General features: G+C 39.1%; 1 protein-coding gene across 2 annotated transcripts in view; it reads right to left on the reverse strand.

Moving 5' to 3' along the window:
* Positions 1–2,539: 2,539 nt before the first annotated feature.
* sv2ca (synaptic vesicle glycoprotein 2Ca) overlaps positions 2,540–15,779 on the reverse strand; it is a 28,775-nt gene continuing 15,535 nt past the window's right edge. For both annotated transcript variants that reach the window (XM_077522649.1, XM_077522650.1), the window contains exons 3-13: positions 14,243–14,423; positions 12,260–12,411; positions 7,879–8,012; positions 7,568–7,657; positions 6,450–6,560; positions 6,272–6,360; positions 5,865–6,029; positions 5,662–5,795; positions 5,372–5,578; positions 3,722–3,881; positions 2,540–3,588 (exon numbers count right to left, since the gene is read on the reverse strand). In XM_077522649.1, coding sequence (XP_077378775.1) covers positions 3,405–3,588; positions 3,722–3,881; positions 5,372–5,578; positions 5,662–5,795; positions 5,865–6,029; positions 6,272–6,360; positions 6,450–6,560; positions 7,568–7,657; positions 7,879–8,012; positions 12,260–12,411; positions 14,243–14,423 — 1,607 coding nt within the window. In that variant the 3' untranslated portion in view covers positions 2,540–3,404. The remainder of the gene's footprint in view (positions 3,589–3,721; positions 3,882–5,371; positions 5,579–5,661; positions 5,796–5,864; positions 6,030–6,271; positions 6,361–6,449; positions 6,561–7,567; positions 7,658–7,878; positions 8,013–12,259; positions 12,412–14,242; positions 14,424–15,779) is intronic.

Consider the following 15,779-nt stretch of genomic DNA (forward strand, 5'->3'; position numbering starts at 1 on the left):
GGCGGCCATCTTACTCCTCCCATCTCACGAGCAGACTGCTGTATAAACTGTACGTAGGCTATGCGTACAGATTAGACATATACAGATTGTATGCTCTTTGTATTTTTTAACAAGTGTGCTACTTTGAACACCCCCTTTTTTTTTATTGCTCAGTTCCTTAGACCCCAATATTAGATTTGGCAGAGTCATATTTTGTTGAATTACTGGTATAATTCTTTCATTAAAAAAAATAAATAAATAAATAAATAAAAATAAATAAAAATTTCCACCTGTAAACATCATCAAGCATATAATTTATACATGTATTTAAGGCAAGTTGTAACATCATAAATCAAGCTGTTTCTTTCTACTAAGTACTGTCTCAAATGTTCTCCAATTTCAATACTGTAAATTTATAGAATCGTATGCCGAGAAACGTTAATATGGCGGCCTCACGGCTTCAAAAGTCATGGCCTATCGGCTGTCCAGTAATATATACAGATCAGTGTCATTTTCAGCTGACAACAAAGTGGCAAAATGGCTGCCTCCTGCGATAGATTAAAAACAGGTGGCATTTGCTGTTTAATTCATATTTCACAAATGCAATATTAATCGGAATGGCGTGTCTAATAGGGCTGCATAGAGCATATTATTCGAAAGAAAATGTTGGGGTTTACTTCCCATTTAGACTTTTGTTTTGTCGATTATCACGTAGCAAATGGCTGTCAGAATTACAGAATTTAAATGTGTCCATAAATCAACTACATGTTATTATGAAATATTCATTTTATCACACAATGATATTACGGTATTTTTAAAAGATAAAAGTGTTGGTATTTGCATTTTTGATGCATTACTTCATTTGTATTATTCAACTAAAACATATGCCTGAAATAATGTCTAAAGGACAGTATGGCATTGGAATTAACTGAATTGGAATTGACGCCTCACAAATAATCACAAAAATATGATGATGACTTTTTTTTTAATTTTTATATTGTTCAGATTCTGTCCTACAACCTCAAGATACCACACGACGATGGGTAGACTGCTCCGGCTCCAGGAGAGGCACGTTTAAAAAGGCATTCAGTATTTGTTGTTTTCTCATGATCGTAGTTTACTGCGACAAGTGAGCGACAAAGCAAATTCCGAGGAAGAGCAGTGGAGAGCACATACAATAATAGACCGTTATTAATGGGACAAGGCTTGGTTTCAATGTATGGCTCAATCATTCCAATGACACAGACGGAAATTAAATTGTCAGTTCAAAAGGGTAAGATTATTGGCACAAGAACAAATATTTTTTTTAAGTATGCCGTTTTTTATTCTACCTAGGTAATGCAAAGGGCTTGGTATATCCTACATCTACTTTGGAGAAGTTTCAGATGGAGTCTGTAAGCAAATATTGGGCACAGTCCAAGCCGAAAGCGCGTCGACGTGTGAGCTTTCATGTAATTTTACGTTGCACCTGTCTGCGCTCCGCCTGACCATCTGCAACGTGTTGGGTGTTTGCGGGAAAACCAGCTGCCGGCATCTCCGTTGTGCGCGCGCTCTGTCTGATCATCTATTCCCTCCGTTATCACCCAGCAGGTTGGCTGAGCTCATTACAGCTTGTTTTGCACTTTTCTCCCCATCTGGCTCCTCTTAATAAGACTATTAATATTAAAAGCCTTGAGCCTAAGCGATGCGATAACACCGTCGAAGATGGTGGCTGGAACTAAAATTAAACCAAAGTTTTAGTAGGAAACGTGCAAGCATCGGCCTTGTTGTGCAAAATGTCCACACAAAACACGCCCAAAATTACTAATTAACTTGCGAGGAATTTTGTACTGTTGGGTATGCTTAAATTGCTGCACTGCTACTTACTGTATCAGCTAGATATGATTAAAACGGTTAAGATAGAGTGGATATAAAAAGTCTTTGTACCTTGTTTTTTTTAATATAAAAACGAGACCAATATCAAACATTTCAAAACATTTGACACCATTAATGTGACTTATACAGCATAATGTGTTTTTTTTGTTTTTTTTTTGTTTTTTTTTCCAATTTAGTTGTACAGGTGGTCACATTTAAAATGTTTTGAATTGATGTATCTTGGCCTCTATTTATATTACAAAATTAAAAGCAATTGAACACTGGGGTGTGTCGACTTTTTATATCCACTTCATGTGTGATCCAAGCCAGTTGCACTCCTTTCTCTATGACCTCTTCGTCACGCTTAAAGGGATACTTGATTCATTGAACAATTTTCAGCAGTGAAAAGTTCATATTTTGTCCGGAATTAATTTGATGACGTCATTATTTTTCATGTACAATTAATACCTTTAAAAACTGGTTTTTCCGCTTGCTGTCGACTGATGATGACATCACCTGTGCTGAGGAAGTAGGTAGCGCCCAATCATGGCTCACCTGTTTTCTGAGGTTGGTCAGCAAACTGAGCTATGATTGGTCTTCCTCAGCAGAGGTGATGACATCATCAGTCGACAGCAGGGCTGGACTGGCCATCTGTCATATAGGGCAGATGCCCGGTGGGCCGGTCTCTTTTGGGGACGATGTAGTGTTTTGTTTTTTTTAAATTATTTTTCCTACATTTTACCCCGAGAGACTGGCCCACAATTTAGAGGGACCAGTCCGTTAATCCAGTTCAAATATAATAACTGCAATATCAACTGAAACATCCACAAACTACATGTTAGGCAGGTGGGTCTAAGTCAAAATGCCCGGGCTGATTTTTTTTGTGCTAGTCCAGCCCTGGTCGACAGCAAGTGAAAAAATGACTTTTTTAAAGGTATTAATTGTACATGAAAAATAATGACGTTACCACATTAACTCATTAACTCCCAGCCATTTTCACAGAAGCAGTCCCGTTCGCTCTCGGCTGTTTTACTGGATTTTGACTGATTTTGCAAGGCCCACAGATTATTGTGTTCTATTGCTATAAAAGCATGGAATCAAAAGAAAGATTAAAGTCTCTCCTTTCATCAGGAAAATAAATTATGTTTCTATCTGTTTCCGTTTTGCAGCAATTAGCATTAGAAGAGAGCTAAGTTTCATCAGTTTTCACAAATCTATTCAAAATTGTAAGTAATTGAGCTTTTTTTCTATATGGCCCTGGTTGAGCTCCTTTGCTCTGCTGTCACCTGCTGGCCGTTTGTGTAATAACTACCATTTCTGCAACCGTTCCTTGCCGTTGAGAGGCTGCATCAAAGCTTTCTGTATGCTCTCGCATAAAAATTACAACAAAACGTATAAATACGTCTTTGGAACACTTAGAACATTAAGAAAACGTATTTACACGTTATTGGGAGGAAATGAGTTAATTATAGACAAAATATTAACTTTTTACTGCTGAAAATGGCTCAATGAGTCAAGTATCCCCTTTAAGCTCCATGTTTTATCTAGATCATACTATGGTGAAGCTGGTGTTACATGAGGACGTTTGCCCTGGTATCAGGCAACCGGAGGCCGACCAGACCTCCCCCCACGAGAACTGATGAGGCCATCAGAATGGGGATGGCCTTGGTGATGCCAACCAGAGAGCCGAAAATCAGGTTCCCCAAGACGGCAGCCATCTTGCACAGGGCGTTGCAGAATCCAAAGCCTGTTCCTCTGCGGAGATGTTTTCGGAGAAGCAAAAAAAAAATAAAAATTGAGAAAGAATTAGAGAGTCATCACACAAGTGACCACTAGAGTTTTAAACATGCCCTGCACTATATTACACTTTGACGATTCACACCCTTACCTCCTGGCAGTCGGAAAAGATTCCGTTGTGACCACGTCCAGGGAGTTCCAGGCAGAGATACTCAGGCCATTGTAAAGGCACAGCATGAAAATCATCATGGACTCACTGGTGCCAAACCACAAGAAGAAGCAGCTGATGCCAGACAACACCATGGAGCCACCTGACGTACAAAGATACAAAGCAAGCGATAGGCCGACATGTTTTTTTGGGGGGGTTTTTCAGGGTCGATATCAATTCCGATTATTAGTAGTCGGGGAGGCCGATAACCGATATTTGGAGCCGATATTCACTTTCACTCTAAGGGGAAAATATTGGTATCACAAAAAATAAAAAATAAAATCTTCAATTCTTTCCTTTGTTGAGATGTCTTTAAGCAGTTTGTTGAACAACTTATCATACTTGCAAGATGTTGAAGGTTTTTTTTTTTTTTTTTTTTTAATTATCTTAGACAGTAGACATCTTTTGTCTTAAAATTATCAAATTGTAAACCGAGTACAGATGTGATTCTGTGACTAGCTGTGAAAATTGTATTTATATATTTTTTTCTTTTTTTAATTTATGTTGCTGCTGTTTATGATGTTTTTTAGTTACTGAACCTTGGGGAGAAAAGGGGAAGATACAATAAGACTTGTCATCTTTCTGCTCTTTTTCATTCAATAATAAAGAACATTGTTTTAGATTGTTTTTTTTCTTTTGTAAATGAATTAAATAAATAATTGAAATGAAAAAACCTTACCAAATATAAAAAATACAAAATCTAGCGAGCTCCCATTGGTTATCAGCAGTTAAATGAAAACTTAAACAAGTAAATAGGAACCCTATTGTTTTCTACTATAAATAAGGTTTTCCAAAATTTCAAAATAGCTGAAATGCTACATCTTCATTTATTTTAGTTTTAATTTCAAACAAAAACAAAAGCTGGGGTCAGAAGAATCTCTGATAAAACAAATACAAAATAAATACTTCCCTGAAGTTAACATTGATCATTGATGCGGTCATCAGATACCAGATTTTCAAAAAAGGCCGATACCGATATTATAAAAAAATGCTGAATATTGGGACCGATAATTGACCCAACCAATAATTGCTCTATGCCTTCACAAAGCTCACCGAAAGGAACAGTGAGTAACTCTGCTGGTCATTACAATTCAGTCTTGTAATAGTTAACTCATTTGCTCCCAAAAACGTATAAATACGTTCTATTTTAAATATTACCCGTGTGCCAAAGACGTATTTATACGTTTTTTATGCTAGAGCATACAGAAGGTTTTGATGCAGCCTCTGAACTGCAGAGAATGGTTGAAGCATTGGGAGTTATTACAAAAACGGCCAGCAGGTGGCAGCAGAGTATAAGAGATCAACCAGGGCCATGTTGCAAAAGGGGCTTTTCCCCACTGTTTTAAACACATTTGTGAACAATGATGAAACTTAGGTATATTCTAATGCTAATTGCTGCAAAACGGAAACATACAAATATAGTTCTTTTTACAACACAATATTCTGTGAGCCTTGCAAAATCAGTCAAAATCCAGTAAAACAGCTGGCAGCGAAGGGGATTGCTTTAGTGACAATGGCTGGGAGTGAATGAGTTAATCAACACTACTCCTCACTCGCCATGACTGATGTTTATAGTCAAACTAGCTGACCTACCTAACATGGATAGACGGCCTGTTTTATCCATGAGAAGAGCAGACACAATGTTCCCAGGTAGAACGGCCAATGTTCCCAAGAAGTTGATGAAGTAAACCCAGTAGGCGCTGTAATCGTCATCAAATGTCATTTGGCACCCCGTCTTGTTGTGGGTGAACGTACTGTTGACAACCTCAGTGCCATCAATCAGCTTCGAGTCGTCAATGTCTGCACACATAGATAAATCACACTTGATCAAATCATAATTTCACTCGGAAATGGGTCAATAGGAATCGTTGGAAGCATCTCACCTGTATTAAAGAAAAATGCATCGACGAAAGTGCAGTTATGGAAATAAGATCCCACCGATGTGACGTCATCGAAATAGCAGTTACGGAAGGTTGAGTCAACAAAGGTGACGGATTTGAGTTTCATGTTGATGAATCTGAGAGGCAACAATCATTTAGTGCAGAAGCTGGTAAACTTTCAATATCCACTGATCACCATATCCTACCGATCGTTGATGAAAAATCCATTTTTGTGTATTTGGTTCTCAAGGGTAAAGTTGAAGGTGAAGTTTTCGGTGCGTTCGTTGTTGTGGATTTGCACTTTGGAGGCATACTCGTCTGCCTGGAGGTGTTTGATGACATCAGGGAACCAGACAGACAGCCCATAATACCTGCAATCAGAATAATATTTATTGTCTATGTCAAGGATGCTGCCAATTTTCTGGGCGTTTCTACTTCCCAGCCATCACTACTATTTGTCTCAGCTCCAACTGAGGAGTATTGATCCCAAGACCGTGATTGATTTGGCCAACATGTGTGGAGAGCTCAAGATGACAGGAAATGTAATTGCTATTATTTGCAAGGAAACGACACTTGATTCTTCCCCCAGCACATATGACATTAGAACACTCACCCGAAAGACAGCGTGAACCACACTATGGCGAGTCGCATCATATTTTCTCGCATCGGGTAGTTGAAACACTTCATGAGATTCAGGTAGATCTGAAGAGGCAGGAGAAATTAATTCTGCAGTGAGCCTAAAAACAAATCTGATACAGAGAAAAAAATAATAATCTTCTGAAAGAACATACCCCATGGATTTCAGCCTTCATTCGGAAAATAGCCTTGGACACTGTATTTCCGGTTTCAGACTCCAATTCGACAAATTCGTCAAGCTGCTTTGGGATCTTTATCCTGTTCACCTGAGAAATGAATTCATGACAATAAGCGTAATCGTCGTGTGAATTGACTAAAGATTAGGGGATCTATTCTTCTAAATAAAACTTAGTAGAAAAAAAATGGAATGGATCTTTATTGTCACGTGCACAACGTACCGAGCAGCAAAACTGACTTAACAAGTACAGCCAGTCCAAAAAAAATTAAAAACAATAACCAACAGAGGGAGGCATGAAGAAAACACCTGTTGGTACTTGCGAGATCTTACGAAGATAGTGATAATAGGATAGTGTGCTATTGTGAATATGTATGCATGTCTGCGTGTCCGCAGCTGATGCGCCAAGCATATGGTCTCATTGCCGTGGAGACAGCCCTTGGCCATCTCCATCGAGAACACAGGAAAAGGAGTTGGAGTTTTTATTCAAAGGAAAATATTTTGGGAGCAGGCTGACAACAATTTGGTCAATCTTTTTGACTCTCAGTGGGGCTTCACTTTGCCAAATTAGCAACCAATTCTTCAGGACGAGACATTAACTACTCTTCGGTGGAAGCCATTTTGCTTAGGCTGCAATACAAATGCTATCCAAGGTGGCATGATGGTCAGCTGGTTAGCACACCCTGTCACAGTTCATAGGTCATGAGTTCAAATCCTGGCTGCAGTCTTCCATATCCTGTGTGGGCTTTCTGTCACATCTGATTTAAAAGAGTGAGAATTCGTTGAACTGTCTGTACAGGTCCAGGAAAGTCTGGATCTAGATTTAGCGTTACTTTAAAAAAAAAAAAAAATAGATTGTAATGTCACAGAAGCTGATAGCATCAATGCATTGACGACTTAGCATGCAGTTCAGGTTGCAAATAAGCCTGAATGACACAGAACAGCTTTGAGAAATGTCATCATGCAGATGTGATCCCTCTAAGAGAGCGGGAGAGTGTTAAAACCTGTCCCAGCTGTGGCAGAAAATAAGCCTCTTTGCTTCCTTTCAAACATCAAGAAACCAAAGCGGAGCAGCACCAGGGAGAAATAAAAACTCACGCTGAATACTTTCTCCGGCTGCCCACGCGCTCTCATGTTGGTGTCGTGGATTTGTTTGAGGATCATCCAGGCTTCGTCGTGCTTCCCCACCTGTCAGCAGGCAGCGCGTCAGAGAAAGAAAAACACATTTGTGGCATCAGCAACAGCTTACTAAGCAACAACGGTCTGTCGTAGTTGTACTACTGCATTGATGTCGCATTGAATGAAAATCTAGAAAATACAACATAATGCAGTCGGCAAATTTTCAGTCAAACAGTTTCAAGCTTGGACATTTGTTTGTAAGTAATTTGGGGAAATAACACGTTTTGTACCTCAAGGTAAAATCTGGGGCTTTCAGGCATGAAAGTAAGTGCGACCACAGCGCACACACAAGGCAAAGCACAGACGACCACAAACACTCTCCAACTGTGGAACTGGTATGCTGAGCCCATGCTGAAACTCCATCCTGCCAACACAGTGCATGACATCAGTGATGAAAAGAGGAAGCCGAGAGATTCATAAAAAATTAACACCGTTTTTAATCGCTCATCATTTCATTCTTATGCAATAATATAATTATTGTAACATCAGCAGACATTTGTTAGACTAAGTCTCATGGTTCATTTGGACATTTTGTATTATCTTTTGTTTCATGTGCCTTATTCAGTAAACTTCAACTCGATTGACAAATAAACACCCTGAAGGAAGTACACTTTCCCTCTTATTTGAAGAATTGTGCAAGTGAGAGCGTGAGATGAAAAGTATTTTAAAAAGTATTTATTAAGTTTAAATGCAAAACTACAAGCCAAGCCATCAAGAACTGGGCTCATTTTGCCAAGCGTGACTATGCCAGAATGATGTAATTTTGGGAATGTGCACATTATGTGCGAAAATCATATTGCAAACACGTAGGAACATAAATTATGTGTAAGAAGGTTGTATCTGTTTAGTATTACAAATGAGTCTTTGCTCAGGGAAATGCATTGTGATCAGTTAACTGAATGCATTGAAAGCAATTTTTTGCTTTTAGCTAAGTTAAACTTTATTGCACCTGAATTTAGCCCCCGAGTATTCCCTTATGAATTATTGTAACACACAAATTAAAGTACACACCCACAGAGACAGCCAATTATATACAGTGTTCCCTCATTTTCCGCTGGGGTTAGGTTAAAAAAATAAAAAATACCCGTAATAAATTAAATCCGCAAAGTTGTTTGCTTAATCTTTTATATTTATTATAAATGTTTTAAGGCTCTTAAATCACTCACCACACAGTATATACACTTTTTTTCATTGATGCATTTATATTTTGTCACCTTTCTCTCTTGTTTAAACATGCTCAATTTTCAAATCTTCAGGAATTTTATAATATAGGGACATTACTGCAAAACAAAAATGTACGCAAAATTGCACCCAAAAAATACGCCAAACAGCGAGGTCACGAAAGGTGAACCGATACCAGGTAGGCTATCGTGCCGATACTAGCTACGGCAAACAACATCTGACATCGAGTAAGTCCTCCTCAGCAGAAGTTGGTGCCACACTACAGCAGTTTTGATTCATCATCTGCATCAGAAAGAAAGGTCTGTTCGCAATTTTTGGTCACTGTTAAATGAAATTGTATTTATCATGAATTGGTTAACTCTCACATCTACTGAAAACTTTTGTAGGTGCCCTGTAAGTTGTGGAAACAGTGAAGAAATAACAGTTGCTGCCAGGGCTGGACTTGTCATCTGGCATACAGGGCACATGCCCGGTGGACTGTCCTCTTTTGGGGCCGATGCAGTGCTTTTTAATTATTATTTTATATATTATTTTCCTTTATGTTGTGATTGCACAAACAAAATGACAACACACTCCAACTCCAAGTATTACTAAATTCAGAAATAGTACAAGACAATACCTTTTTCCTGCATATGAAACCTTGTGCAAGCAAATGTCTTGTGTGCAGTGTGTAAATTGTGTACAAACAACCCAAGCCAGAAAACAAACACCAGTAACCAAAACAACTTAAATGTGCTTTCACTGATTTCCGTTTAGTGAGGAAGACGTAAAAAAAAACAACAACAAAAAAAACAAAATAATGCTGCAGTGCCAGTCGTGACCTGCCACATCTCTCGACAGATCGTGTCTCATGGAGATGCTTCTCCGCGGGGAGCAGTGCCATTATCCATTACCAAGCGTAGGTGGTAGTCAGGAAGCGTAGGGCGGTTAATGTTAGTGTTTATGCAAGAAAATGTCTTCTGAGGATTAATCTCAAAATATAATCTGCTTTAATGGGGATATACTCACTGCTACTTTTCGAACCAGGGGGTTGTTGTTGTTTTTCCATAATGGGAGAGGATGCAAAAGATTACTTTAAATGATTTTAACAAGAGATTCGTACAATTCACCTCATCTCACTTTCAGTTGACACACTAATGTTGGAAGGAATTTTGTGTATACAATTGTTAGCCTTAAAACAATAACTGTACAGCAAGGTTTTACTTTAACAAAAAATCTTTTTGTTAGACTGCTTTTATTTCTTGACTGTCTTCTTCTGTGTGCGCAAGAGAAGAAATCGAGAAAGAATGGAGTTGTTCAGCACCGATTGCCTTTTCTACAGAAATGGATCTTAGCTTCTTTTCCCTCGGGGTTTGTGTTTCACTCACGCTATTGGAAATCTCATTACAGGGATTATGTACATAATTGACTATGTCTGGTGGACCAACTCAGCACTCCTTTACGACTACTACTCCTACTACAGCCAAAGCTACAGCGATAGATTGATGCATCTGCTTAAACGCTGCTTAATTAACAGAGAGAAAGACAGAGAGACAGAGAGAGATAGATAGATAGATAGATAGATAGATAGATAGATAGATAGATAGATAGATAGATAGATAGATAGATAGATAGATAGATAGATAGATAGATAGATAGATAGATAGATAGATAGATAGATAGATAGATAGTCAGTCAGTCAGTCTACCTAATTTAATCTCCAGGGCCTTCACAATCAGTAGTGTTAGCAGATGTAATTTAAAAAAATATATATTAGCAACTGTACTGTAATCAGATTTCAAATTCGTCCCATCCTTGATGATGTCAGCATTTTCTGTCAACGTGTTAGCGTGAGGATTAAGAGGTGTATTCAGTCAATTAATGAAGTCCTTACTGAAGGCCCAGGTACCAAATGCATGACCTGCTACTGACTCAGACACACACACAAGCGCTATCACAGTCACTGACGTCACAAGTTGGCCAAAGCATGGTCTGGCCATAAATCAGCTCAAGCACAAGCTTTGTCCTGGTCAAGCAAGGAGAAAAACCTAATTATGCTTGATCAAGAAGAACACTTTGTCAAGATGGGGAGTAGAGAGAGAGAGAGAGAGAGAGAGAGGAGAGAGGAGGGAGCGGTAATAAAAGGAAGGACAGCGTTAGAGCCAACAAAACAAGGAGAGGAGGGGCTGGATTGAACATATAAGGTTAAATAAAAAAGGCAAGAAAAAAAATATAGCTCTTTTCGTTATCATTATAAGTGCAACACAGTGATAAAACACATCTTCCACTCCGTCAAAGTGTCTGCTCCGAGACATTCATGCACAATGTTAACCTTTTTAACCTCTGCACTTATCCTGGGAGCAAACCAATGCAATTAGATGATTGTTTCTGCAGAGATAACAGTGCTCTGTAACGTACTATCAAGTATCATGAGTTAAGCAGCAAAATTCACACTTTTTTTTTAACCCATCTCAGGGGTGGCGGTGGGGGGCTGGGGGTTTTTTGTTTTGTTTTTTTCACTCACTCACACAAACACGCACACAAACAAACATGGTCTCCCAGGTGGGGAAGCGAACCCACGCCAACCGGCACCGAAGGCAAGTGACGGTTCCACTCCTCCACCCAGAGCCCGGGGGCAGCCATTTTGCAAAATGCTCTCGACTACAAATGACATCACAGCTGCTCAGGGCTCAGGTAACAACCAATCACGGCTCAGCTTGAGAAAGGAGGGGAGCTGTGATTTAACGGACAGAAAATTGTGTCCACTCAAAACTTTGTACAGTAATTGTCAAAGTCGGTTAGTTCTATAATTGTTTACTGGCGATTTGAGATTGGTACACATATTTCTGGGTTGTGCTGCTGATGTCACTGTTACACTACTGGCTAACAGACACGCCTATTTTGTGGCCAAGAAAGAAGTGGCGACGTTCCCATTAAAGGCAATGGCGAGCTAAGCTAATGGCCATCCATTAGTAGCTTATCCACGCAATAGGCACACAATTCAAATGGCTGTTTACATAGTCCTTCGCTGTATATGTGACTCCTGAATATGCCACACTGAATTTGGAATACAGTTCATTTTTGTTAAGCCCTTCTAAAAATGAAAAATTTGATTCAATTTCACAGACAATCATCTTTAATTGACAACCCCGCCCCACTCTTTGTCCGTTAAACTGAGGCTCCACCGTGCATTTGTTGTCCAAGGTATTTAAAATGAACAAGACACTGAAGAAACAAAGGTGGTCTAATAATTTTTCCATGATTCTATCTATGCCAGCAACGCACAGTGAATAAAAATAGTGAGTAAATTGAGATCACATCATCGCTATTTCTAATTGCTAATTGTGTCACTCATATATCAATAGGCAACACTGCAAACAGTATTAGTCATCTAGTGTAAATCTTCACTCTGACTTATTCAAGAGAGTGTGATACAGCTGGTAAACTCACCATAATGCGGGATAATTGCCCACGCCATGGCAGATGCGTAGATCTCGCCAATCATCCAAAACATACACAGCCAGCTCAGATGTTCTCCTCTTTTTTCCCTCGATAAAACCTCTGCAAAGAAAGAGAAAACAATGGGCACTGCACCTCCTATCCTGCAAGAAGCACACAGAAAAGTGAAAATTAGAGATACTAGTGATATATTAGAGAGACTGAGACATACGATAGTTGCCTGAACCGTCACGTTTTTTCAACCTTTAATCTTCTGGTGCGATTACCTTAATTAAACAACGGCACTTTAAAGGTGTTTGGATCGCAATATTACTCGGTTTACAGCACAACATGACATACGCCATACAACCTGTCTTGACTTAAAGGTTGCAATGACAGTTTTTAAATTACTCTAAGCTACACGGATGCAATTACTGCAGCAACTCCCAAAGGAACAGTTACAACATCACAACACAGCACATAATCACCATTTATGCTTAGGAAACAAACTTACAGTTTCAGAAATAGATTATTATTATTATTATTATTATTATTATTATTATTATTATTACTATTATCCATCCATCCATTTTCTTGACCGCTTATTCCTCACAAGGGTCGCGGGGGCTGCTGGCGCCTATCTCAGCTGGCTCTGGGCAGTAGGCGGGGGACACCCTGGACTGGTTGCCAACCAATCGCAGGGCACACAGAGACGAACAACCATCCACACTCACACGCACACCTAGGGACAATTCGGAGCGCCCAATTAACCTGCCATGCATGTCTTTGGAATGTGGGAGGAGACCGGAGTACCCGGAGAAGACCCACGCGGGCACGGGGAGAACATGCAAACTCCACCCAGGAAGGTCCGAGCCTGGACTCGAACCGGAGACCTCAGAACTGGGAAGCGGACGTGCTAACCACTCGACTACCGTGCCGCCCTTATTACTATTATTATTATTATTATTATTATTATTAGATAGATTATTATTATTATTATTATTATTATTATTATTATTATTAGTAGTAGTAGTAGTAGTAGTAGTAGTAGTATTATTATTGTTATTATTAGTATTATTATTGTTATTATTATTATTACGGGGCGGCATGGTGGGTGACTGGTTACCACGTCCGTCTACCAGTTCTGATGACTCGGGTTCGAGTCCAGACTCCGGCCTTCCTGGGTGGAGTTTGCATGTTCTCCCCGTGCCCGCGTGGGTGTTCTCCGGGTACTCCGGTCTCCTCCCACATTCCAAAGACATGCATGGCAGGTTAATTGGGTGCTCCGAATTGTCTCTAGGTGTGCTTGTGAGTGTGGATGGTTGTTCGTCTCCCCGCGACCCTCCTGACGAATAAGTGGTCAAAAAAATGGATGGATGGATTATTATAACGGTGCATTAAAGTTGGGACAAGGAGAAGGTGCAAACTCCAAACAGAGACGTTCCAACAGGGTTTCAACCCAGATTTTCTGACTACGAGTCAGATTTACTAACCACTCATTCCCCATGCGATCATCCACAATAATATACATACAATAATATACATACGGTAGATAAATGAACACATTTTTGACAGTGTCAATCAAATGCAATCATCATCACATCTACAAACGAATACATCTTACAGGAGCGCAGTCAGTTGTTCAGGCGTTTCTTATGTTGGGGAATGTATATTTTCTTAGCAATAAAACTGTATAATTTACATTGCATTACAACCGCAGGGAAAGTAAATGTCTCGTTGCAAAACAACTGATATATATTTAAAGTGTTTTACAGTCCCTGTGCTGTGAGGGCTAAGTGAATTAGACTTTAAGCGATCATTAAATTAAATTGATTCCAGCTTTTCGTCTGCAAAGGAAGTAATAATGACAGTAACACTTGACACAAAGGGATGCCAAGTAAACACGGAATGGAAACATCGCTGGCTTGACCTTTCATTTTACCATTTTCGCAAACAAATTGGCCCTCGCGTGACCTCCAGTCTCAGCAGTCTTACCCGAACCCTGCGGCGAGGCGACAAACAAGGAAGACGCCGTATCCCTGGACGAAAGACGACAGGAAGGCGAAGAAGCCATTCGTGGACATGCAAATGAGGAGGCACTGTCTGCGGCCCACTTTGTCAGACATTCCTCCCCAAAAGAACGCTCCCAGCATCATCCCCAGGTAAACAATGCTCCCTGCGAAGACAAGCAGAGAGACAGAGCTTGACGTTTGCGTGTGTATGTTAACTGTTTTTCTTGTAAAGGCCATCTTCAACAACGATTCAACAGATTCACGTATTATTACAAAGTGTGATGATTAATAATGGATTTTTTGTTGGGGAAACAATTAGCCTAAATGCTCATGTGAATTTTTTCTGAAGGTCTAATGTAACTGTTTATATAAACTATGTTTATATGAACTAAATCAATTACTATCGCATTTCACTCCCTGCTTAATCTAACACATCCACTTACAGGGACAGAGCTAAGAATGGTTTTAGAATCTAAAAAAAATAAAAGAAATCTGCAGGCGAAGTGTGAAAAATTAAAAGACGGAGCATAGACTTAGTGCAGAATGTTCTTCTCAATGACTCAGTCCATATGGAGGTTGTTTTCAAAATAAAACAATAATAGACTGCAACCATTTTCAGCAAACGATTCTCTACAATTGACATCGCTTTCCTTTTTTGTTTAGTTTGAGTTCGTATGCAGATTATGTAACAGATTATGCTGATCCGCGTTGGGTACGTACAGTACGTGTGTGCACGCTACCTCAAGTTAGTTATGACATGAAATGAGAATAAACTTCAAATACATTTTCAGCACAATAATAATTCTGAGAATTTTTTGATAAATATACTCACCTGTGGTTCAATTCTTTATTAAAAATTTAAAAAAGAATTAAATTGGCGTTAATGTTAGTAACTTAAAAAAAAATCGAACTAAAATTTGTGTCTACAGTCGACACGTCGACAAATCTCATCTGCAATCAAGTGAGCATTTATGCAATGCAAATATTGATTATGAAAGGAAACACAGTTGATTGTAAAACCTACAGAAACATTTTCCAAATGAAACTAAATGATGGTTTCAATAAACCTGAACCCAAAACTAGCAAACACTTTACTTGAACTGCATACTAGTGAGTATGGATGTAACGATATCCAAACATCACGATACGATATTATCACGATATGAACGTCATGATACGATAATTATCACAATTTGGGGGGGTTGGTGATATTTAAAAAAGATCACAATCTTGAGTTGAGTTGAGCTTCACAAGCAAATTAGGTTCCCTTACATCTGAAAATTAGCCTAGATTTTAAACATAGAAGGCCAAAACATCCCTCATGAAAATTAAATCGCACTAATAAACTAGCCACTAGAGGGTGCTAGAACTGCACAAATGGAAATCAACATGACTTTTTTTAACAAATGTGTTCCATTTAAATACTGTATTGTGAACATGACGACGATGATATTGTGGCAGTTTTAATATCACGATATCACGATATTGCCCTTATCGTTACATCCCTACTAGTGAGTGAC

This window comes from Festucalex cinctus, chromosome 5 (assembly GCF_051991245.1).
Source record: "Festucalex cinctus isolate MCC-2025b chromosome 5, RoL_Fcin_1.0, whole genome shotgun sequence".
In the NCBI taxonomy this organism is placed as follows: domain Eukaryota; kingdom Metazoa; phylum Chordata; class Actinopteri; order Syngnathiformes; family Syngnathidae; genus Festucalex; species Festucalex cinctus.